Consider the following 24,543-nt stretch of genomic DNA (forward strand, 5'->3'; position numbering starts at 1 on the left):
GCAGGTGATATATCTACACCTCTCCAATAACAACACACGCAATAGCAGTGGCATCAATCTGAGGGCTGAAGGCCTTGAGTCTAGGTGAGAGTCACGTGGCTTTTGACCAATGCATGAAGCCTAGCCCCGATGAGCAAGCACATTGAAATCATCTTGTCATTTGAAGAGCTGAAACTGAATGAAATCATCTTGTTATTCAACTAGTAGTCTAAATAGATCTAAAACTGTTACAAGAGTTGTCAAGTCTATATGTGCAAAGGAATATATATTCCATAAAATACATAGTTTTATATTAAGAAAAAATATTAAATATTTCCATTCCTTTGCTACATGGCTTCTTACATCAATTCCAATGGAATTAAATTACATTTAAGGCGAATGAGAGGTTAGTAGCCTAAATTTGGTTGTAGTGGAGGAATCCAGACTACCAGCACTCAGAGTACCTTATAGCCTATTCTTCTAGTCTATCATCTTCTGACAAATATTTGTACAGTTTTCCAAACATTATTTTGAAAAAATCTCAAATGTGCATTCTTGGTTCACAGTGGTGTTATTATTGGTTTATTTTTGTAGACCAATAATAGGCTGAGTAGGTTACAAGAATGTGGATTCATAAGGCTAGGATATGCCCCAGTTTATCACCAAGAAAATATATCGAAAAAGAATAATAAAAAAAAAAAATTCGACTAGCCTTTAGTCGAAAATATTTTCTATAATTCTTTTTCCAAAAGAATGATAAAAAAAAGAAAAGAAAAAGTCAATGTATTGTTGCAGAGAAATCGTTTTTGCCTAGACTATTCAACCCCCATCCCCATATCTAGAAGAAAGTAGCCTACTGCATGGGTCACCTGTAATTGCTCGTCCTTATAGTGACATGCCACACTTGCTGAATATTCGAAAAGGTGTTGTAACCTTTTCAATGACGTCAAGCCAGTTGTGTTGGTCTCCTCTGTCCAATCGGAGGCATCAGTTTGGCTACATTCTACCGTAGCCGAAATGGTTCTATTCATGCACCGTACCTTTCCTCCCGTACCCGTCGACGGGTGCTGTGTGGAACCCGACTGCTGCTTTAAACAGCAGCACTGACATGGAAACCCCATTGCAGTTGCAGAACGATTTCTTTCGAGAGCAGCAGTTCCAGCACTGTAAGTACCAGCACTACTGCGGACGAGAGGAGCGCTTCACTAAGCAACGCGACCAATTCTGCACCTGCAATAACTGTACATGCGATGCAAGAAAAAGCCTCGTTTTTCGCGGGACGTCGCCGACCACTGTCGGAACTTTAAGGACACCGTCTGTAACCTCGTCAAGGCAAGGTGGTCAGTTTAGCGTTTGTGAGTTCACGCCCTCTAGTCATGGTAGTTCATCCAGACATCATCATCCCCATCATCAGCAGTGCCACGATCGGCAACGGGGCAGCCCGAACAGCAGCCACAAAGAGAGTAACTCATACAATGAAATAGCCATGAGCAGCTGCAGATACAACGGCGGCGTAATGCGGCCGCTGAGCAACTTAGGCTCGTCCCGCAGAAACCTACACGAGTTTGATTCAGAGTCCCAGCCTCTACAGCCTATCTCTACCGCAGATGCGTCGGACACCTTAGTCTCTAAACCGGAGAACAATTCGACCACGCTGATGCCTTACGCATCGGGAGACGGAGGGGGTGGATGTAGCCACACCAGTGGCAATAAATCTGGCAAAAAGAAGAACCAGAACATTGGGCAAAAGCTTGGACACAGAAGGGCCTTGTTTGAGAAAAGGAAGCGCCTCAGCGACTATGCTTTGATCTTTGGTATGTTTGGGATCGTTGTTATGGTTATAGAGACTGAACTCTCCTGGGGAGCATATGGAAAGGTGCGTAACTCAATCCCGTACTGTAGATTACTGGACCACATCTATAGGTTACATCAGAATGTCCTATGTTGAATGGATGGACAATGAATAACCTCAAGTTCTTTCCAAAGTGCCTGCAAACATCAGTTCATAGTTTTCATTCCGCATAGTGTATGTGTGGTCTATTGAATTCAGTTTGTAAAGACTTTCGTGCATGGGACATGCAATCAACTGCATGTCTGGATAGGTCTCACATTGTCTAGATGCTCATAAGCTCCAGTGACATAGGCCTTACTACACATAGTATAGGCTATACCAAACATACATAGGTTAATGAGATTAATTTGTATGAATAGGCCTATTAAGGCTATTACATTGCAATATATTGCCTGGTATAGCCTATTATTATATTGTCTTAGGTCTAATATTCATTCACATTTACAGAATCACAGGATATTCATGGTGTGCATTGTTGTATTGCTATAGTGTTTTCTTCTCTTCCCAGGAGTCATTGTATTCATTAGCTCTAAAATGCCTGATAAGCCTTTCTACAATCATTCTCCTGGGTCTGATCATCATCTACCACGCAAGGGAGATTCAGGTATTTGCTTTGTTTAATTCAGAAGTCATTAAAGGCTACTAGACCACTTGATATTAGCCCTAATGCTTATAATGTTGTTAATATTAGATATATCACTTAATAAGAATCAATTAATCAATTACATTTATTACCTGCAGATGAAGACGTAGGCCTACTGTAGTGCTGGTACTGGAGGTCCATGTACACGTTAGCCTAAGCTTAGAGTAGGGCTATCTTATATTACATTTTATGAATCACTCAATTCTTGAGTTTGACATACTTTATTCTCTTTATGGACTAGTCACTTGACTTGACGAATTCATTTGATTAAAGGGAAAATCCAATTTTCAAATAGCCTCGAGAATAATTTCTGTCTTACATTTGCCAACATCCATGGGTTAACCGAATGGTTTGGATTGTCAGCTTCACTTAAAATGCTCCAGCACTTCACTTGGATAAAACTCAATTTTATGACTTTGCGTCACTGCATTGTTACATTACTTAAGATGTTTCCTTCTTGCAATTCAGCACTTATGTCTGGGTTGTAGAGCCACTTAATTAAAATAAAGAATGGTACTCCCTCAATGGTGTTACTCTGCGCAAGGTGGTCATAAATTACTGTATTGTCAGGAACCTATTATGCTGCTCCATGTGAGTGAAATAAACCCAGGAGAAACTACTTTCGGCAACCTCAAGCTTTTTCTGAAAGCTAGGGTAAGACTATATGCAATTTGAAGTCGTTGGACCATTACATTTTCAATGTATTTTGATTCAAGCATAATATCTCATCAGCTGTGAGAACTGGTTTTCAGGGAATTCTAAATGATTTGCTGTACTTTAATTTTTGTCAGGCAACTTCACATTTTCTTCATTTGACAAAATGTTTTAGTAAAATAGAATGGTTCTTCTGTTGACCAATACAATATCTGTTCATTGTCTTTAACATTGTTGAATTACAATGCCTCTTTTTCATTAGCTCCTGTGTTATATTTAGAATTTACAAGCCCCAGAGGGACATCAATCATTGAAATAGCCCAACAGTAAAATTTTTCTCCCTGTCAAATAGCTGTAAAGCTTTCTTTGTACGGGATGATAGAAACACACACAGATCGTTAGCATATTTTGATACACTACAAAGCCATTTTCATTTCCTCAGCGAGGGTTTTCTATAGCTGTTTACATAATAGAATGTGTATCTTAAGCTTTGGGATATCATTTCCATTCTCTCATTTATAGGTTTTGTGCTTCTGCAGCCTTTATTAAATATGGAGTATTTTATGAACTAGATGCCCCATTCAGATGGAATATTACTTTGCAATACTGATAGGACATTTCAGCAAGATCTGATCATGATCATTCTGATAACCATCCTACTGAATGGATTACAAGTATGTACTTATATAGTTAGTTAGTTAGTAGCCTTTATTTAAACTCAAGAGGTCACATTGAGGTTTTCACCTCATTTTCAAGTGCGTTGAGTTGACAAATAAACACATATACTAAGCGATAAACAACAATAAATAAAACATGGTAAACATAATCAACATCATGCAATAGCTAAGTAAGTTAAATAAAACAGTTGCAATGCGAGACACAATAGCCCATGATTAGAGCCCTAAGCGGGTAACATCTCCAACTTCAACATGTTTTGTAGTTGATTCCATAATCTAGGAGCAGCTGTCATCAGATTGTGACCTATTGGTGGATTATCAGAATCTACTATGTCAGTAAAGACTTCCTCCTCTCTGTCACCTTGGCTTTTGACACTTATTGCAAATTGCTGGTTGCGACTATATTACTTCATACTTTGGTTGCCCTGGACGATGACCCCACTCAAAACCACTTTTATTGCAGCTAGCAGCTACAGGCTATATTAGATGTGGTAGACATATTAAATGAAGGTGGCTGTAGTGACTCCCCCACAGAGCTGCACATTCTCTCAATAAGTTATTTCCAATCCTCACTGAGATGGATTATGCATGCATACATACCCGTATGTCATCACAGGCGCCTGTCAAATATAAAAGCAAACTGATGAGATGGGCTCACACAGAACACATTCCTCTACCCCTTTATAAGGGATTTACCTGTCCAAACTACGCAGACAGAGACATATGGTTCATTTTAGTTTCTGTCCTCACGACGACTGAGATGTTTCTAGGTCATTCTAAGGACAGCTCGCGACCTTCAGCTGTCATGGGAGGGAGACTATAGGGACACATCCCCTGCATTAAGATGGTAGTGATTGGGTACATGGGGCATGAAGCACATCAGACCATACTGTAGGTCGCGGTTCAGAGGCATTATCCCTTCAGATCCCATTTTCTCTCTCATCCTTCCCCCCTCTCTCTCTCTCTCCCTCTCTCTCTCCTTCTCTGTCTCTCTCGCTCTCTTTGCCCCCCCCCCCCATCCAATCAGAGGCTGTTTTATCGCTCATTATTACCCTATCCTCAACGTTGTTATTCAGCATATCTTGTTGAGAAGTTATTTCCTCAGGTGCTACTGCTCACTGTATTCCCAGCTGCAGGACCCATGATCTCTTCTGCTGACAACTGGCGATCTATCAGAGTTTTGTTTGCAGGGTTGGCAGGAGGCAGTTTAGAGGACTGTGTGGATGGAGATTGAGAGCTAAAAGGCTGTGGCTCTACACTGACTTTGATTTTTCATTGTCAACGATGATATGTGTAATGCCCTAAGGGTGTTTTTTTTTTTGTCCACAATGTGTATTATTTAAAAGAGGTGACACTTATCTGTCATTGTTAATGGTATTTAAGTTCTCCTGGCCTCACTCTTTCCTTGCCAAGAGGCATTCATTTAAAGGCCGTAGCTCTGCTTGTCAAGGATGATGGCAGTTCCACTGAGAGCTACATTTCTTTAACCATGTTCTCTATTTGATGAGTCTTTTGTTGCTGAATCCAGCGAGCATTCGTCCTTTTAACTTCCTCTTGTCTGGTTGCAAAGGACATACGTGATGAGACAGGACAGTTGGGAGTGTCTGATGGAACACCATATGTGTCCCAGCTGTCCGAATGACACCACAGCCGGGCCTGTCCACTTGCGGTGTCCTCATGGGCGGTGTGTGTGTCAGAAACACTGTGTAACTGCACTGCAGGATACGTTCTGAATCTCTCACAGTGAAATCTGCCCTCTACCTGAGACGACAGACTGGCGTCAGATCACTACTGCTGGCCTTGACCTCAATGTCTTCCCTGAACAGACAGAGATACTTTGCCCCCCAATGGGATGAGGATCCAAAAATTATTAATTGATCAAGTCTGATACAGCATGCACTACACATGATTTGAAACATAGATCCTATATTATTGATACACCAGGCATGTCTCAAGCCACAGTTCTCCAAACAAAGGGATATTTAATGAGTTTTTATTTTATGAGCCAAATTCGTTGTTGTGTTGCAAACAAAAGATTGCAACCAGGTTCAGACACAAAGAAAATGCAAGCCAGAACTGGAGATTTACACAGCAAACTGGCCTCTTAGTGACTCACTTTGATATCATAAATAAACCATTGCATTCATTTATAATTGGGCTGAACCCCTCAACCTAATTCACTAATGAGATTGAGCGATTTCATTCTCAGTGACAAGATATATGTTCCCATCTCCACATTACACAGATTAAATATTGAGCTGGACTCCATTAGTTATATTGAGCAGCATAGTGAAACCAGTAACCAACCCAGACAGCCTCTGCGGACGACCGTCTGCACAGCCTACCTACAGCGTGTAGGACACGGAGACAGAGACACGGACGACCGTCTGCACAGCCTACCTACAGCGTGTTGGACACGGAGACAGAGACACGGACGACCGTCTGCACAGTCTACCTACAGCGTGTAGGAGACAGAGACAGAGACACGGACGACCGTCTGCACAGCCTACCTACAGCGTGTAGGAGACAGAGACAGAGACACGGACGACCGTCTGCACAGTCTACCTACAGCGTGTAGGACACGGAGACAGAGACACGGACGACCGTCTGCACAGCCTACCTACAGCGTGTAGGAGACGGAGACACAGACACAAACACAGAAGACTGGGTTGACCTCAGGGACATTTCATTGTGTCATCTGGGGAAAAAAATGTCAACATAGTAACCCAGGCTCTCCCTAGCCCCGGGAGGAACTCTCCTGTGATGAGCTGGTGAACGCTCCCTTAATGATTAAACAGTGGTTGTATCCTTCAGACGACAAGCCAACCATCTGAGAGCAGGCAACAGACCGTGTCAGGAGCGTCTGTTTAAAGAGCCATTGGCCTTGGTTAGATCTGGTCACTCTGGTGCTCTGTTTCCACAGATCCATTGTGCATTGCAGGGGCTTGGCTTGTAGGACGCCATGCATATCGGCACTGCTCAGCACAAATATGTTTCTGTGGGTGTGTGTGCACGTGCGTGCGCGTGCGTATGTGTGTGCACGTGTGTGTGTATGTGTGTGTGTTTGCATGTGTGTGTGTGTGTGTGTGTGTGTGTGTGTGGTCCATATGGCCCAAATGACATTTAGCTCCGCAGCAGGATTTGAGCTGACTGACTACTAAGTTTCTTGGCTCATCAAGGGCTGTTTTTCTAAGGACTCGTATCCCTCAGTGGCTCTTGGATCATGAGACTGGTCACTTTGAGAGCACAGATGACATTTGAAACATATTATGCCATGTCCCCCCCCCCCCCTCCTCCTCGTCTCTCCCCACCGCCCCATCGTCCATTCCATTTCGTTTAGCATGATGCGACCTGAACAAGTCATCCATCATGTGAATATAATGTACAGTGGACAGTGACAGGTGGGACCTTGTGCAGCATACATAATCTTCCCCGGTTTTCCTCTGCAGATTTAGGTTCCTTCCCCTCTCCCTCATAACTACTGGTTCTGCCACAGCAATGGAATATTTGATGCAAAGAGGTAAAGAGCTCTTGAGTATTGTATTTCAGGTCATCCATTACCATAATTGCTTCTACCCACCAAGTAGGCTTTCCTTACGTAACCTACTGTTAAATGTTTAATTACATTGCTTGGCACAATCAAATTGGAAACGTTTTCCTTTGTTAGGAAGAGTTGTTACCACGAATGTGGGATAAAAGCTTTGTGCTTCGATGCTGACAAGATATTGTGTCTTGTTCTGTTTTGATGGCCCAGTTCTGTGAGTAAGATACCGTCTGTCACATAATGGAGTAACAGCTTTTGTTTCCATGTCTAAGTTACACTCCTGGATAGCTTAACAAGCTGGGCTCTGGTTAGTGTTACAGCATCTCTTGACAGATGTCTGGGCCTTCAACAAGCTTAATGTTACTTGTTTTTTTTATATAGACACCTCAGCTCTCTAGATTTTAAAACGATGTTCCACTGTCGAGAATGCTCACAAGTCACAACCTAGTGTTTTGATGAATGACTAGGCTGTATCTGCTGTGTGGGATGGGACAGTTGCCACAGTACGCTGTAATTTGTTCTAGAATGTGGGTCATTCATCTCAAACGCTGTAGCGTGTACTACTCTCTGTGTTATGTATTTCACTATGCTGTGGCCGCATGTGTGCTGCGATGTTGTGTGTCCCAGTGGGTGGGAGGCGTTTGGCCTATAGATGATTTGTAATGAGCGCGCGCCATGAGCCAAGGATGTTCTTAGTGTGGAGTGTTCCTAGTGTGGCAGCATGGTGTGGGTGGCTGTAGTGTTAGGGTGCCTGTGGGATTTGTGCACGTGAGCGTCTGTGGTGTGATTGGCACCAGCGCAATTTCTTTTATAGGTGTAGCCTGCATAATGTTATTTTCAGGTTGCCCTTGAGCTGAAGATGTTGGGAGAAAGGCAGTCTTTGGCATCGGAAAGTTCAATCTCAATGATTACAGGTTTAGTGATGTGTTATAGCTACATTTATGATTTAGGTCATTGATCCCGTTTTGCCTCCAGGAATAGGTTTACATTTCTTTACTCTAATGAAGAGTTTAGACTCAGTCTAAATGGAGATTAGTTGGCAGGAGGTCCATGTATAATGTGTGACTTCACTTACTTATCGTTTTTTTTAGTACTCATGGAGATATTTTAATTACTCATATTAATTACTCAAGTCCTGTGTTTATGACTGATATGCCAACACGTACGGCTGACATGTGTGATGTATTTCAGAAATGTGCCCTCTTCGTTCCTGATGAATTGATCCTGGATATTCTTATTCTCTAGTGCATTCCACCAATTGGTGGGATAGACAAGAGCCATTAAAAACACAAAGTACATCTGGTTTTATAGAGCCACATATGATTGCTCTAACAGAACTAGACTGATAATGTTGGGGGGGGGGGGGGGGTTGCCAGAGAACTCAAAAGAGAGAGAGATTTGCATAATTGCATCCCTCACTCTGGAGTAGCAGATGTCTCTGGGCACGGCTCCACTCCACTCATTTAATCACAAAGCTTCATGGGGCGGTTTTAGTCAAAATGGAGTTTGTCATTTGTCGACGTCCCCCCCCCACACCGTTAACATTGAATGGCTTCTGCAGCCATGGTGGATCTAGCCGACCAAGAAAGCTCCCTGTGTTTTGCTGACTGCAACATTTTGTGAAATATCTACCGCCAGCCGTGACGGCCCGTATACAAGCGCAGGGACCTTGAGGTGATGGAGTGCAGGGAGAGTGAGCTGCTGCTGGGTAGGACTATCGGCACCGCGTGTCACTGAGGGGAATGATTTGACTGTGGAGGAAGCCGACGTGGCTCGATCGCATTTAGTGCGTGATCCATCTGCGGGGGAATATCTCGGATGGCCAGGGGCAGGCAATGGAAGGCAAGGGAGGACATCTCCGAGGTAGTTTATGTTGCGGATCATAAGCCCAGCCAGTGGGACATCACTCTCGGTGGCTCTGTGGGGTGACTGGATGGTGGCGGTGGTGATGGTGGGCTGGGGCACTGGCCCAGGATGAAAACACAGAGCAATGAATCCTGGTGCTGGTGGACAGCTTTAGATTAGAGTGAGAGAGATGGATGGGAGGTCACGGGATACAAAGAGGAAAGAACCAGGGAGGAGAGATGAGAGAGACACAGAGAGACCGAGAGAGACACAGCAAGGAGGGAGTTGCAGTAGTCCAGGCGGGAGATGACAAGGGGCTGGATGAGCACCTGCACCGTTTCGTCAGTGAGGAAAGGGTGTATGTGACGGATGGATCACCTAAAAATATTCAGACTGGTAAAATGAGCCGGACAGACAGACAGAGAGACAGACAGAGAGCGAGCGAGAGAGATGAGAAAGAGAGAAACAGATGGAGAGACACAGAAAGAGAGAGAGAGAGAGAGAGGTGAGAGAGATAGATTAGAAAGAGAGAGAACAGAACAGGATAGAGTAAAGTGATTAGGAGTAGTGAATCTCCCCCACAGCCTACCCCCCACCCAGCAGACTGCGCTGCCTTCTGCTTGGTGTGTCCAGGAAATAAAAGACCTATGCTAATTTGGGTCGGTGGCAGATGTTCTCATTAGTATAAGATACCTGTATAAAGAACCCAATATTAAAAGCCCACTGCCCCTGGCTGCCCCTGGAGGAGGCCCCCAAAAAGTTGCATGTGTGTACTGTGTCGCCACTCACTCAGTAATTTGTGTGCCATTGTGTGGCAAAATAAAGCCCCGCACCCCCGCCCTGGTCCTGTAATAACATAATAATATAAAGCTTTGAAGTTGAAAAAGCGTGCCACAATACTTCATTAGACTTCACGTACTGGTCTGAAAAGACTGGAACAGTTGAGAACTTGGAGCACTGTACAGCGATTATTCTTTTTGTCAAACGTCATATCTAACAGCACAATCTCAAGTCAAAAATGGGACAGCAACTTTTAAGCCACTGGATTGGTTAGGGTTACTGAGGTAACCCTTTGTTGGACATTTAGTCATCATTTCATTGATTGTTCCAATATTGAGCTAGCTGCAGTTTTTTGCAGCCTCTCACTGAGCTACAATGGAAGTCAATGGGGCACCTGTTTATGCATTGAAAAAACTACAATAAATGTGCTTTTCTGAGACAAGTACAGTATGACAGGGTGTCATTTTACCAGTCTGAATATTTGTAGGTGATCCATCTGTCACATACAGCCTTTCTTCACTGACGAAATGGTGCAGGTGCTCATACAGTCCCCTCCTGCCTGGACTACTGCAACTCCCTCCTTGCTGTGGCCCCAGCGTTAGCCATTAAACCCCTGGAACTTGTCCAGAAAGCTGCTGCTCGCCTGGTGTTCAACCACCCCAAGTTCTCCCACACAACTTCCCTTCTCCGTTCCCTACATTGGCTCCCTGTAGCAGCTCGCATCCCGTTTAAAACTCTGGCACAGGGCAATGAAAGGAACAGCCCCCTCCTACCTCCAGGCCATGGTCAAACCCTATACCAGCCTCCCGACCGCTACGCTCTGCTAACTCAGGTAGACTGGTTGCCCCGTCACTCTGAGGCCCTTGCGATCGATTGACACGGTCACAGCTCTTCTCTGTCCTGGCCCCGCAGTGGTGGAACGAACTGCCCACTGACGTCAGGACAGCAGAGTCGCTGCCCATCTTTCGTCGCAGGCTCAAAACTCATCTCTTCAAGAAGTACTACAACAATCCTCCCTCTTAAGCACCTATTGTATTTTTATATTGCTATTCTCGCACTTTGCCTTCAGCACTATATTATGCTCTTAGTCACTTGTTTTAGAAAATGGATGGACTTGTGAGTTCTGACCAGTAGTAATACATTGGCTTTTCCTACGTTAAATGCCATTATGGTTAGTTGCTTTGGATAAAAGCATCAGCTAAATGACTAATGTAATGCCAAACATATTTGGATTGCAATACATTTCACAGAAGAGCAAACTGAGACTGGTAAGATTACACAATGTGCTTCCCGTCTTGGAAAAGCACATTTATCATAGTTTTTCCAACCCATTTACAGGTTCCCCATTTACTTCCATTGTAGCCCAGCAAGAGCCTGCAGAAAAATTGCAGCTAGCTCAATACTGGAATGATCAGTGAAATTATGGTCTCTGCAGTATGTTTCAGGTTCATGGTAGACAGACCACAAACAGGGCACAATGTCCAAAATAGCACACTAGCCCTTTAAGGAGTTCTACACAGTAGTCTTGTGTCGTAGTGATTAGAATGCAAGCTGGCATTTAACCTCCGTCTGCTTCTTTTCCTCTTTGTCTCCTCCCTCCCTCCGTCTCTCCCTTCGTCCCCTTCCTGACAGTTATTTATGGTGGACAACGCGGCGGACGACTGGAGGATAGCCATGACGTACGAGCGCATCTTCTTCATCTGCCTGGAGATCCTGGTGTGCGCCATCCACCCCATCCCGGGCAACTACACCTTCACCTGGACGGCACGCCTGGCCTTCACCTACACGCCGTCCAAGACGGACGCCGACGTGGACATCATCCTGTCCATCCCCATGTTCCTGCGGCTGTACCTCATCGCCCGCGTCATGCTGCTCCACAGCAAGCTGTTCACCGACGCCTCGTCGCGCAGCATCGGCGCGCTCAACAAGATCAACTTCAACACGCGCTTCGTCATGAAGACCCTCATGACCATCTGCCCCGGCACCGTGCTGCTGGTCTTCACCATCTCGCTGTGGATCATCGCGGCGTGGACCGTCAGAGCCTGCGAGAGGTGCTCCGCCCGCCCTCCGCACGCGATGCTGCACCCCGCTGCGCTGTGGTTGCATGAAACATAGATAAGGTCACATGGTTCGCTGTGCGTAAACAGTCCTGAGGCGCCAGCGGTCATGCAGTACCTAGCCCAGTTGTCCTCACATCCACACGAAAACAGAATTTCTTATTTATGGTTTCAACGCAGATCCTCATCCTCTGTGTGTGTGTGTGTGTGTGTGTGTGTGTGTGTGTGTGTGTGTGTGTGTGTGTGTGTGTTACATTGTCAAGGACAGGAGAGTCATAGTCCCCTGGTTTGTCCCTTGACAGATCATTTAACATCACAGAGTTTACAGCAGCTGTTTATTTAGTTTATTCATTAATAATACATGAATGGCTCTATGGTGTATTGCACAAGCATACGTAAGAAGCACTTGGCATGCAAAACTAATGCGTCATGTTTTATTGCAGATATCACGACGGCATGGATATAACCAGCAACTTTCTAGGAGCCATGTGGTTGATCTCAATCACTTTTCTTACCATTGGATACGGGGACATGGTTCCCAACACATACTGTGGAAAAGGAGTGTGTCTCCTGACTGGTATAATGGTGAGAACAGCTCCAGAATGTCACATTCAACTCTCCTGTCATTGTAATGCATCCAGAGCTTCTTTTTTGAGGTCATATCTTTGAATCTAATCCTTTGGGTGTCTGCAGATTCCCCCCCCCCGAACCTATCAAGTCTTTTATAGCTCTGTCTCATGCAGCAGTACAGAGGTTTCATATCCAGGGACACTTTGACATTCTCTTTTTTATTTGTTTTTGATGGTGTCATTTCATATACATTATTATCCCAGTTCACAGAAATATGACAGTACTGTATAAACAAAGTACACATGATATGAACAAAGTATATCACGATATAAACAAAGTATATCACGATATAAACAAAGTATACACAATATAAACAAAGTATATCACGTTATAAACAAACTAAAAGCAGCAAATATATCCACCCCTTGTTTCTGTGTTGTTTCCCAGGGTGCTGGCTGCACAGCCTTAGTGGTGGCTGTGGTTGCAAAGAAACTGGAATTAACCAAAGCTGAAAAACATGTCCATAATTTTATGATGGATACCCAGTTGACAAAAAGAGTAAGTCAATATGCTTTACTCGTATATTTGCATGATTAGGCATGATCTATCCTTGTTATGTGCATCTCAGGAATACTAAACGTTATTACTAAATGCTAGAACAGTAGGACAATGGGGGGGACACCATCTGGTTCCTGTGAACACCACCCTGTTCCTGTTCTTGTGTTGCAGGTGAAAAACACAGCTGCGAATGTACTCAGGGAGACGTGGCTCATCTACAAGAACACCAAACTTGTGAGGAAAATGGACCATGCCAGAGTCAGGAAGCACCAGAGGAAGTTCCTCCAAGCCATTCACCAGTAGGTCCCGCCCCCTCCACCTGTCTGTCACTGCGCTCCGCTCGTGTCCTTCCCTCACGCCGACCGCCAATCGAAGGTTTCTTAAGAGCACCGACCTGAAATCTGAATTGTTTGACACCTGTAGCAAACGTTTGTATTTACATTTGATACTTTCAGGAATGACCGTTATTCTCTTGCCTTCTCACCTGAATGAGCTGTGACAGTGTATGGGTATCATCGATACATCATCTATATGACTGCTGTGCATAATTAGCGGTGTGTGTTCCAGTCTTGTATAACAAGCCTTCAGAGCAACTGTAGACCTTCACAGATGTCATTCGCCGGTCCTCTCCTTCCTACCACAGTCTAAACTATTCATGAAAACCTCACTCTACAACTCAACAAGTCTTCTCAGCAGTGACAGAGTCACAGCCGTAGGGTCTCTTATCTCTCCTCTTCTTTCTCTCCTTCTCTCCTCTCTTTCTCTCTCTCCTCTCTCTCCTTCTTTTTTCCTCTCCCTCCGCCCCCCCCCCTTCGTAAGGAGCTGCCAGTTCTCTTGCATGTCGCAGTGCCTTCTTGGCGTCCTTGTGCATCTTTAGTCGGAGTCAGACTGATATCGGTGGCTGACACATCTGGCCTTTCTTTCCTACAGTACAAAGTACAATCAGACGGCAACCTATCAAGCAGTCTCTTAGGGAATCTCCAGGGAAGCCTGCAGCGCACTATAACTCTGAAACATGTATTGATTTTTAGTTTCACCCTTCTCTAGTCGTGTACCTCAACCTTCTTTCGAGCTCAACACTAATTTCCTCCCTGTAAAAGACAATCATACAGATGAAATCGAATTTTATTTGTGTTTGATTTACTAAGCAGTTAGGATCAGGTAATAACATACAAATCCTTTCAGATTTTCTGTTTTATATGTTGTTTTTTGTACTTTTTTCTATGTGTGTCAAAGAGTCTGTTTGGTCTCCAGTGTGCAACTTTCATTTTCTCATGATTATGGTGTGCATTGTTTGTCATGTAAAAAGGCATTGAGGACTTTGATTTCTGACAAGGCTGGCAGGTTGAGAGAGTACTGTCTGCTGCTGCAACCCCCATCCAAAATGGTGCTTCTGAACAAGTCTCTGTGGTATAGCAGTCACCGTGTGAGGGTTATTATGTCCTTATTGCTGCATTCAGTCTACTGTATTTGCTGTGAGGGCAACATTTCATGTCACCTTCCCCCTCTCCAGGACAACCTAGTAATGGAAATCCTTCAGAGATAAGGCTTGATCTATAAAGAACCAGATTCAGCTGTAAAAAAGAAGAAAAAAAAAGAAATGAAGCCACATTCAGTCATCTGTGCAAGAACTAAATACCCAGAGTGCTGTCACATGCAACTCTGCTTCTATACGGACTCTGTGCTGTCCTGTGCTGATCTGAATGTGACGAAAGACTGTCTGTGTGTACAGACCACATTCTAGTGTGTTGGCCCCGGCCCCAGCTGTGAGGGCGGTCTACAGACGTGGGGCTGGGCTGGGACACAGCGGCAGGCTGTCAGGTCGGCCGTGTGTCTTGGGGAGTCGGTGGTCATGCAGAGAGGGCTTGTCTTGTAGCGAGCATGTCTTTCAAGTGGAGGACTTAGAGAGGGGTCCGTCAGGCGCCAGTGACTTGTCTCGAGGCAGAAAGCCAACATCAACTCAAATATGGTCATGCCTCGTCGTCCGGTCCAAGCTGGATCAACTGTGATAGCGCCGGAGAACGAGGAGCGTAGTTGCTCAGAAATCCGTTCCGCTGTGGAAGGCAAGGTACTGAGGTAGAAGTGGTCATGACTGAGGCTTTTGCCATGGTCTCTCTCTCTCTCTCTCTCTCTCTCTCTCTCTCCCTCCCTCTGTCCTTCTCTCTCTATCTCTCTCTCTCTCTCTGCACTCAGGCATAAGTTAGACTAGATGTATCAGACCCAGGAGCTTTATCAGTGAGCTTCGCCTGGCTCCCGGTGTGTCTGATAAGCAGGGTTAGTCTGGAGGGGGCGATTAGGACCTCAGAAGAGCAGCATGGCGTGGACCACAGTAGTAGAACATGACAGGAGACCTGGAGGCCTAGTCAGTGATTGTGCAGAGTAGTGTAGAGGCGGCTGGTGGCTGGAGGCACCGGTGCTGCCGCTACTATTACATTCCCTGGTGCTGATGATGATGATGATGACAGCAGCGCCTGGATGCTAGTGGGGTTTTTATAAGCTCTGTTGTCGTAGTCGGGGCTGGAGGTGCAGCAGAGGGATGAGGGTTTCAGTACTCAGCCCTGAGAAGACTGATCTTGCCACCTGGACACGTATCTTCTGATGTTGTAATTAATTCATTTGTCTATTTTATGTTTCCTTTTTTCCTGTTTGTGTCGACACAATGCAATAGAGCTCGAAAGTAAGTCTTCGCCTCACGTGTAGCGACTGAAATGCTGTGTGCATGCAAATGAGCGCTTGTCTTTCAACTCGATGATGCGACTAAAAATTACACTCCCTCATTTGATAAGTGAAATTCATTCCATCCCTAGATACTACCTTGCATAGCGAAATAACGTCACACAATGTCAATAGTCATTTGTCAATGATAATACAGTTAATGCGCAACAGTCTCAAGAGTATTATGTACATTTTATATTGCTTAAACAGCACTATAAGTAGGACTAGATCCCAGGAGGGATAGGAAGACCCACACATGAAATACGCTTTGTAGTATAACAATAATATATAAGATAACACTCAATTCAGGACAACTGAATTGACTGATGAAGCATCACACTTCTGTGAATGAAACCCCAAACACAAGCACAGTCCCCCATGGTCTCCTTATTAAGAAAGCCATACACCATTGTTTCCACGAACATTCCTGACATGAATTTCAATTATCGGTGATGGAGGGTCTTTTTCTTTCCATTGTTGCATGGATGTGTTGAGACTTTGATTTTTAATCAGAAAGCCGCTGATTAAACACCAATTAACGGTGCTTTCGCTGACCGAAGGATGACCACTAGTGCTCCCCGGGAGAGCGACCTTCCGCGACCTCTGTAGGTGGTCTATCTCCCCAGTTTATTACCCCCAATCAATCACACTCTCGTCGGCCAGGGCTCGAGGTCATCTTTCGGCTCGTGGAACCATCGTTAACGCCTGTAACTACATTTGCAACCACATCTCCTCCATTTCCCTCTTGGATGACTCGTAGCGAGAACATCACGGTCAGCCGTCAGAATGCACCGATATGTGGGGATCTCGACTGTTGAGACGCACCCGTGCACTGAGGAACACATGCTGTGTTACACACAGTCTTCGGTGTAATGGGCTGTGTAAACCCTCAGCTCAGCAGAATGAGTTCATGCGTTTCACCACGCATGTTCAAATGTTGCATGTAGAGCAACCAGATGTCTTACAATATGTCTGAGAGGACCAACGCTGTTTTAGCCTGCATACCGATCATCCTCCCTAGTAATTACTTCAGCTGTAGCATAGTTTGGCAGTCCCTGCCGCTGGCTGCTGCATCCCCCCACAGGGTATAGCGAGAGAGGGAGGGATGGATGGAGGGCGGAGGCTAGCTAAGCAGGCAGCGGGATGAATAGCGTGTGCACGGTAGTTCAGGAAAAAGTGTTGTGAGAGACGTGACCTGAAGCGGAATGTCAGGGAAAGGCCGCGGGGAGCCCTCCTTATTTTGGCATGACAGGCTGCGCTGGAACCGTCACAGCATGTGTTTCTGTGTCCTCAGTAGTCGGGGACAGCGGGGGCCACAAGGCAAAGACCCAGAACAAGTGCAGCCCTTGTCCATTAGCTTAAGGAAAAAATTGCATTAGTCGTTCCACAGTGAGGTAAGCAGGCGTCATGACAGGAAAGCAACAGGGAAAATCTATGGTGCAGCACTATAGAGATTGCCTTAACGGATTCAAAATGGTACTGAAAAGCTTAGCGTAGCTGTTTTTCCCCTGATGAATAGCAAAGCAGATTTAAAGCCCCCGTTGAAAATGAGACGTGCACTGGATCACAGAGGGGAGAATATTGAGTGTGGGAGGAACGAGAGGGCAGGGCTTATCCGTTCCGACCCCCGCCGAACATGTCCATCAGACAGCTGACAGCTATCGGTCATCCAACCGTGAAATGCAGAATTCTGGCAGGTCTTACATCTCAGCTGTCAAGACATTTAAGGTGCCTATTCTTCTCTAACACCTACCTTTCACCCATTCCAGAATGGCTTCCTGTTTCCTTTCATCTAGCCCGTTTGTTTGAAAAATAAAAGTTGCATTTGTAAAAGATTTCGTCTGCTTGTTTTAGAATCTGCCTCTGTGGAAAGACGTTAGCTGCTCCGTCATCAGCCTGGGCACCTCTCTTGGCCTGTAGTGCCCTCTAACCTGGTTCCTAGGCTCATATGTCCTTTAGTCAGTGACTCCTGTGGTGCCCCCTGTTGGTCTAGCCTGCCATCTTAGCTTCATATTTGCCTGTGTTGGGAATGCCCGATGACGCTCCGCTGCATGGGAATGGATGAATCTGGGCCAATTAGTAGAGAGGGTCCCTAAAGAGCCCTTTCATATTCTCCTCATTGAACAACTCTACTAAATGCCATCAGAAACACACAGTCTAATTAAAGCCATTAACTCAAGTCCAGTGAATCGGGTGTGTGAATTAAGAGTAAGAGAGCGTTGTCTTCTTTATCCTGTAGAGAACGCCTGGCCGCCAGGGCCCTGTACCAGCTACAGCGCCTCCAGCTCGCTCGGTGTATTGACTCCACTCTGATTTAGCATGCATGGGTGATTGCAGGAAAACAGCACCCTGATGTATTAAGAAGCGTTGTCCAGAATACTGCACATACAGTACTGCTGTTTCTTACTCCCAAGTGGGTGGGTGAAAAATGCTTGCTTTAGTAGCTCAATTAAACAGGAGACAGGAATTATTTAAAGGAGCTTGGAAGTATGGATTAGTAATGTAATTCAGGCTTTGGGCGTGAGGTATTTCGGTGTTTCCCCCCCCCCCACTGGTTTGCATCAATAGGAAGTCAGACCAGCAAAGCATTATTCCTACATTTCCCAATCCCTGTGTTCTATCTGAATAGTCCAGTAAGCTCATTATGTTTTCTATTACTGATGCTTTCACAGTTCAAAGACTTGCTGGACCACTGATGTGCTGAGTTGGTAATCAAGGCATTCTTAGACACTGCAATATTTAGATCCCTATGTTAAATCTTTTGTGCTCTCCAGCCTTCTACTTTGGTGGGCTGTGATCAGCTCATGATCGATGTGACAAAGTGTTTATTTTAAGAATGGTAATAGAAACTTGCTTGAAATCTCTATGGCTTTTTGAACTTTTTAATAATAATAATTTAATAATTCATACATTGAAACAGAACAACCTCTACACAGACCACAGATGAATCTTCAAGCATGCCATCAGAATACACGTCATGGTCATAGTTATGAAACCTTATATTTCAACTAACACTCAGGTGATGTTTTAGGCTTCAGCAAAATCCCGTTTCAATCCTTCTGAGTCCTTGTGCTTATTCTAAGTTGTAGTGATGGGCCCATCCTTCTCCTCTGGCAGCTTTCAGCCTCAGTGGTCTCCTCTCCTCTCCACTTGCATGCAGTTCAACCAATCAAACTGACCCTTCCAATTCCTGCATTCTCTACACACATCCTGTGCATGTCCTAAGAGTGCTCTCTCTATGTGTATGCCTTGTGTGTGCACAGATCTGTTAAGCCTATCTGCCGTATTGATAGCAACATTTATTGGGTTCTGAATGGTCTTGTGTTCAGATTGAGAAGTGTTAAAATGGAGCAACGCAAGCTGAATGACCAAGCAAACTCACTAGTGGACCTTGCAAAGGTAAGTTAGACTGACAGTTGTCTCGCTTTGTGCATGTGGGTTCAACTCACCTGAGTTAATAGTAGCATCTTTTCACAACAAAGTCTACAGGTGTCAAATAAACAGACAGGCTTCCATGTGGCCATCATTAACGACCCAGCTGTGTATATTGGTTACCTACTGTACACTGACTTGTGAATGTCGACCCATGGTCACCCATCTAATGTTTAACCCTGACTTTCTCCTCAGTTGTATTATGAATTTCCATGACAGTACATCTAGGCTATTGTTTCTCTACCCTTCACTTCCTGTGTCGGGATCTTTTTTCAACTGCCATTTTTATGAGACTCTATACCACTGTGATGATGTAATGACTATACATGCGCCTGATCTGGGGGGAACAGTGATATGAGTTTGACTTTGGACTGCATCCACCTTCCACATGCCCTTTCTTTCCCTGTGGTGGCATTGTGACGCGCTAAACAGGAGTTGACAAACCTGAGGGAAAGACCAAGCAGCCAGCCTGCCTGACGCTGCAGAAACAGAACAACCTGGGAGGGGAGACACGCTGGGATGTGATGATTCAGCCAGAAGTGGAGACAGAGCAGAGAAAGGGAGTGAGAGAGAGAAAGAGAGGGAGAGAGCAAGAGAGAAAGAGTGTGCCTTTGACATTCAAATGTCCTCCCTCACGGTCAAATTGATTTCAAGCCACCATGCCATGAGAGTCATTAGGTAATATCACCCAATTCACCCTGCGTGCCATAAAACAGGGGCTGATATTAGGGCTGTGACACTGAAGAAGATGACTCATACCCGGGCCTATTCAGCCAGCCTTTAATCATTGTCGTAAGTGCCACTCGCCATCAGAGGGCAGTATAGCATTGATCATCACAGTCCGCTCCCCAGCGCTATGTAATGATCTCTGAAATGAAGCCTGGAACACTTTTAACTATATATTTGTGTTTCCCCCTCGGTAACTGTGGAACCCGCCATATAAGCCATGCATATAACAGAAGCCATGCTGCCACTTAACCCAGTAAACATTAATTTGTTTTTTACTTAACATTTTCCCCTTCATTTGCCAAAGTACAGTAAAGCAAGGCAACACTATACGTGTATGATATGATAATACAAAAGCAGGTTGATTAATTCTCTAATATTCTCTCTCTTTTACCGGGAGCCGGGAGTTGTTATTTCCTTTGCTTGTGGTTTTTGTGACATGGTGATGGTAGCAAATCAATATTTACACCCACAAGACATGCATGTATGAATGCTTACAGCAGTCACCAGCAGTTCTGTTCCCCAGCTCATGCATAAGGCAGCAGTGGCAGACTCAGGCTGTTTGAAGGGCAGAAAAGAAAAAAGGGCACCTACTGCACGACATGGAGCCGCATCAGCGCACACAAAGCTATGATGCGTCATGTATGGTGAAACAATCTTCATCCTTGATTATGATTAACATTATGTAGGCTAGGCGATCCAGATTTAAAGTATAACCACACCTCTATGAGAAAAACACTCAGGGAACAATACACCTTTAAAATGTTTATTTCACAAACATCAAAGAAACTCGTTGGCAACCATTTATTTTGTTTTTTACTTTCTAATACCTATTAACCTAACTTACTCTAACCTAACTTTTCTAAAGGATACATTGGAAAAACTAGAAATGGTGCTCAGAGAGCACAGACCTGAATGGGTTCTAAACTGGCCCATGCTTCACCCCTCCACTGAGTTTCATGAAAGACAGTCTGGTAGTTTTTGCATAATCCTAGTCCAAATAATGAATGGAGGTGAATGGCCGTCCGGGCCATGTTTTGGCAGCTCGTGGACCCGCGCTGTGATTTGCAGGTAGCTGGCCTCGTTCTAAGTTTTGTTTTCATTTGTGGATGTGGTCCGTGATTCGGATCTGCTCCAAAATGTCATGGGTTCCAAGATGGCCAATGCCCCCCTTCACCGAGTAGCTTATTATTATGCAATGAGACTACTCCTTAAAAGACCCAGGTGGTACAGTATAGTGCGAGTGAAATCTTTTTCTCTGCTGAGTCTGCACCTTTCATGCACTCTTAAGGAATTTGATGTATAAATGTATACAACGTCAGGATGAGTCAGATAACAGCATGACATGTTCCTGATACACATACAGGCTTAGGGGACACTGTCTGAATGTATTAGTGTAATTAATTGTCCTGTGTCTTCCTTATGTACTTTTATGGACCTGAGTCTTTCAATAAAGCTTTCATTCATTCATTTATTTGGCAGCACCCCTAGACTATCGTCACGGCACCCACTTTGGGAAAGCTTACCTAATAAGTTTGGGGAGACGTCTGCATCTCGTTTTCTTCACTGGAATGTTTTTCGCTTCATTGCAAGGGCACTTCATAGTGTTTTCTCTCTTGGAAGGCCAGCACCCCTTTCCATTGGAAGGGCACCCATTGGTAAGGTCAAGTTTAGACCATTGTAACAGCACCTTATAGGGCTTCATAATGTTTTCTCGACTAGAAGGGCACTCACTAGACACGGTACTGAATTGTCTTGCTCTAAAGGGCACATCATCATAATTTATTGAACGAAGGGGCACAGAGGGCACTCAATACTTTCCCCCCCATTTTTTCTGCCTCTCACTTGGAAGGGCATCTAAGAGGGTACTTTATGAGTTTTCATCAGAAAGGCCTGAACCTTAAGTTTGTCCCATTGTAAGGGCACCTACGTGTATGGCATCACATCTCATCTTCTCCACTGGAGGGCCGTCCATTAGAAAATCTTCCAACTGTCTCTATTGGAAAAGGCATCGTTTGGGACGCTCTTGTAGTGGCAGCATAGAGGGCACTTTATCACGGCACAGTTTACCTTTGGAAAGGCACCCATAGGGAATGTCAAGCGTAGACCATTGGAGGTGCACCAATAGGGCACTGCATGGCATTTTATCCTCTGCGAGATCACTCATTAACACACCTTATTGAATTTCCTTGCTATGTTTTCCCATGTGAAGGGCAGCCAATATGGCACTTCCTCTCATTTTCACCACTCAAGAGGGCACTTTAGCATGACGTTTTTCAAACGTGGGGGCACCCGCCTCCACCCAGCCCCCCCCCCACCCCAGTCCGCCAGTGTAAGGTAGTCTACCCACAACCTTCTGGTCTGCATCCTCTCCATTATGATGGTGCTCTCCCAGTATCATTGACCAGGGTTAACAGTTGTGGCAAACTTATGTCAGTATGTATGTCAGTCTATTCATCTAACTGCGAAAGCTCAGATCCTTGGCAAGTATCCCTCAATGTCTCATAATATTACAGCTCGCTAACGGCTTAGAATCTCATCCCTATAGCTATAAACCCGGAGGCCGCCATAAATTCTGGTTCCTCAGCTCTTCGACTGTCAAGGTGTGCAGTAGAGAGGAGAAAATCCAAAACATATCAATCCTCCTTTTATCGATCATCCTAGAAAATCATATATCATTCAGAACCATCTGAAGAGGGAATGAGTGTGTGTGTGTTTATGATGCAACACATTGAAACAACCCATGTTGTAGTTTGACTAGCTGTCAGTGTTGCTTTGGCCCTCTGTGGGTCACTGTGATACAACCAGGCAGTCCATTATTCCTGCCCCAAATCAGCCCAGGACAAGGTGAGTGATGGATAGTGTTGGCCCTAGGCTTCTAGTGATTACTCTCCTACTGGATAGCATGTCCTCAGCTATTACCCAGCAGCCTTCACTCCCACTCCCCACCCCCATCTGAAGTGTGTGCCTCACTGTTTGATAATATGTCATGTCTCAAGGAAAAATAGATTTACTTTCAAAGTGCAAAAGTTGAAAATCGGTGCCCTGTTTAGAATTTAAAGTGTTCTCTCCAAGAAATTATGTTTATAAGCTTTCCTGTGATGAAATCTCAGTGCAATCTGCTGTACAAGCAGATACAGTCTTAATATAACTAACCAACTTCATGTAATATTGATCCATTTCTGTCTACATTTTCTTAGCTGTGCTGTGCCGTTATAACAGTTTATTTTTGTAACAATAAATAAAGCATGTCATTATTTTATTTAACTATTCTCACCCAGATTGTTCACATAGCTCTTTTGTCTGGGACGTGTCTAGTGAAGTGTTGCTGCCTTAATATTCCCATTGACTGTTGCATCGCTCTACAAAAACAAAACATTTCCTGTCTTCCTCCAGTCATGTCATGTCATGTCATGGCTCTTGTGTCCCTCCCTGTGACTCTGAGTGTGTTTCTCCCCCTGCTCCAGACTCAGAACATCATGTATGACCTGATCTCAGACCTGAACGAGAGAGGGGAGGACATGGAGAAGAGGATCGCCCTGCTGGAGACCAAGCTGGAGACGCTGCTGGGAAACCTGCAAGCCCTCCCTGGCCTCATCAGCCAGGTCATCAGCCAGCAGCACAGGGACTTCCTGGAGGTGCAGCTCCAGCCGTACGACAAACACAGCCCAGAGCGCTCACAGTCCGTGTCCCGACGGAGGTCATCCTCCACGGCGCCACCCACCTCCTCCGAGAGCAGCTAGAGCCCAACGGGAACAACTTCACTGAAGACGTTTGCCATCATATGGCCAAGTTGCATTTATTGTAAAACCTTATGGTTTCAATAAGTATTATCCACATTCTGATGACAGAATCAAAGGTACAAAAGGACAGTGCATTTTAAAGGATAACTTATGCTTTGTTTTTTATTACCTCAAAAAGATGTTGTTATCCTTGGTCTGGTGACATGACCATAAAAATGATTCTCTCCACACAAACAACTATAAGGCCTATGGATGGGGCTGTGATAAGGACTATACTCCGTCTCTATGCAGAGGTAGCCAGGTCGAGGGCAGCAAGGTTACCCGGTGTGAAAATATTGCACTAAAATAGTGCTTCTCACTGACTTTGTGCTTCTGCTGGCTTGATTCAGATGCCGTGTTCCTCAAAGCAAGCTGAGTAACCATGGGACCTGTCAATCAGGTAGCATTAATACTTTTATTGAGGAAAAGTGCTATTTGATGGAATGAACTGAACTGACAACTGAAGGTAGCAGAAAACTGCTCTTACACCCCTGTCACTCAGAGGTAAATTATAACGCTTGAAATATGAGGGGAAAAAAGCATATATCTTTTAGGTTAGAAACAGCATCAACTATAGCGTTTTTTCTTTTGCAGAGGGCCCCTGTAGAATGACTATTTTTGGGGCCACTTTGCACACAATTTAATCCTGAATGCATCTAAATCTGTACTTGCACTTCCTTTTTAATCAATGCACTTCAATGCTGACTGACATATGATATAAATTTCTGT

General features: G+C 44.7%; 1 protein-coding gene across 2 annotated transcripts; it reads left to right on the top strand.

The window, feature by feature from the left end:
- Positions 1 to 1,072: 1,072 nt before the first annotated feature.
- Positions 1,073 to 23,775, top strand: kcnn2 (potassium calcium-activated channel subfamily N member 2; the record flags this gene model as incomplete). Of its 2 annotated transcripts, none has more annotated exons than XM_084442279.1 (8): positions 1,073 to 1,855; positions 2,340 to 2,435; positions 11,607 to 12,025; positions 12,475 to 12,616; positions 13,049 to 13,159; positions 13,331 to 13,458; positions 19,204 to 19,273; positions 23,500 to 23,775. In XM_084442279.1, the coding sequence occupies 8 exons, from the start codon at positions 1,088 to 1,090 to the stop codon at positions 23,773 to 23,775; spliced, it is 2,010 nt and encodes a 669-aa protein (XP_084298405.1). The 2 variants fall into 2 exon arrangements, with proteins under 2 accessions (XP_084298405.1, XP_084298404.1); XM_084442278.1 differs by having other exon boundaries at positions 1,466 to 1,855; positions 2,343 to 2,435.
- Between the last annotated feature and the right edge of the window lie 768 nt (positions 23,776 to 24,543).

The sequence above is a fragment of the Borostomias antarcticus genome (genome assembly GCF_949987555.1).
Source record: "Borostomias antarcticus genome assembly, chromosome: 8".
Lineage (NCBI taxonomy): Eukaryota > Metazoa > Chordata > Actinopteri > Stomiiformes > Stomiidae > Borostomias > Borostomias antarcticus.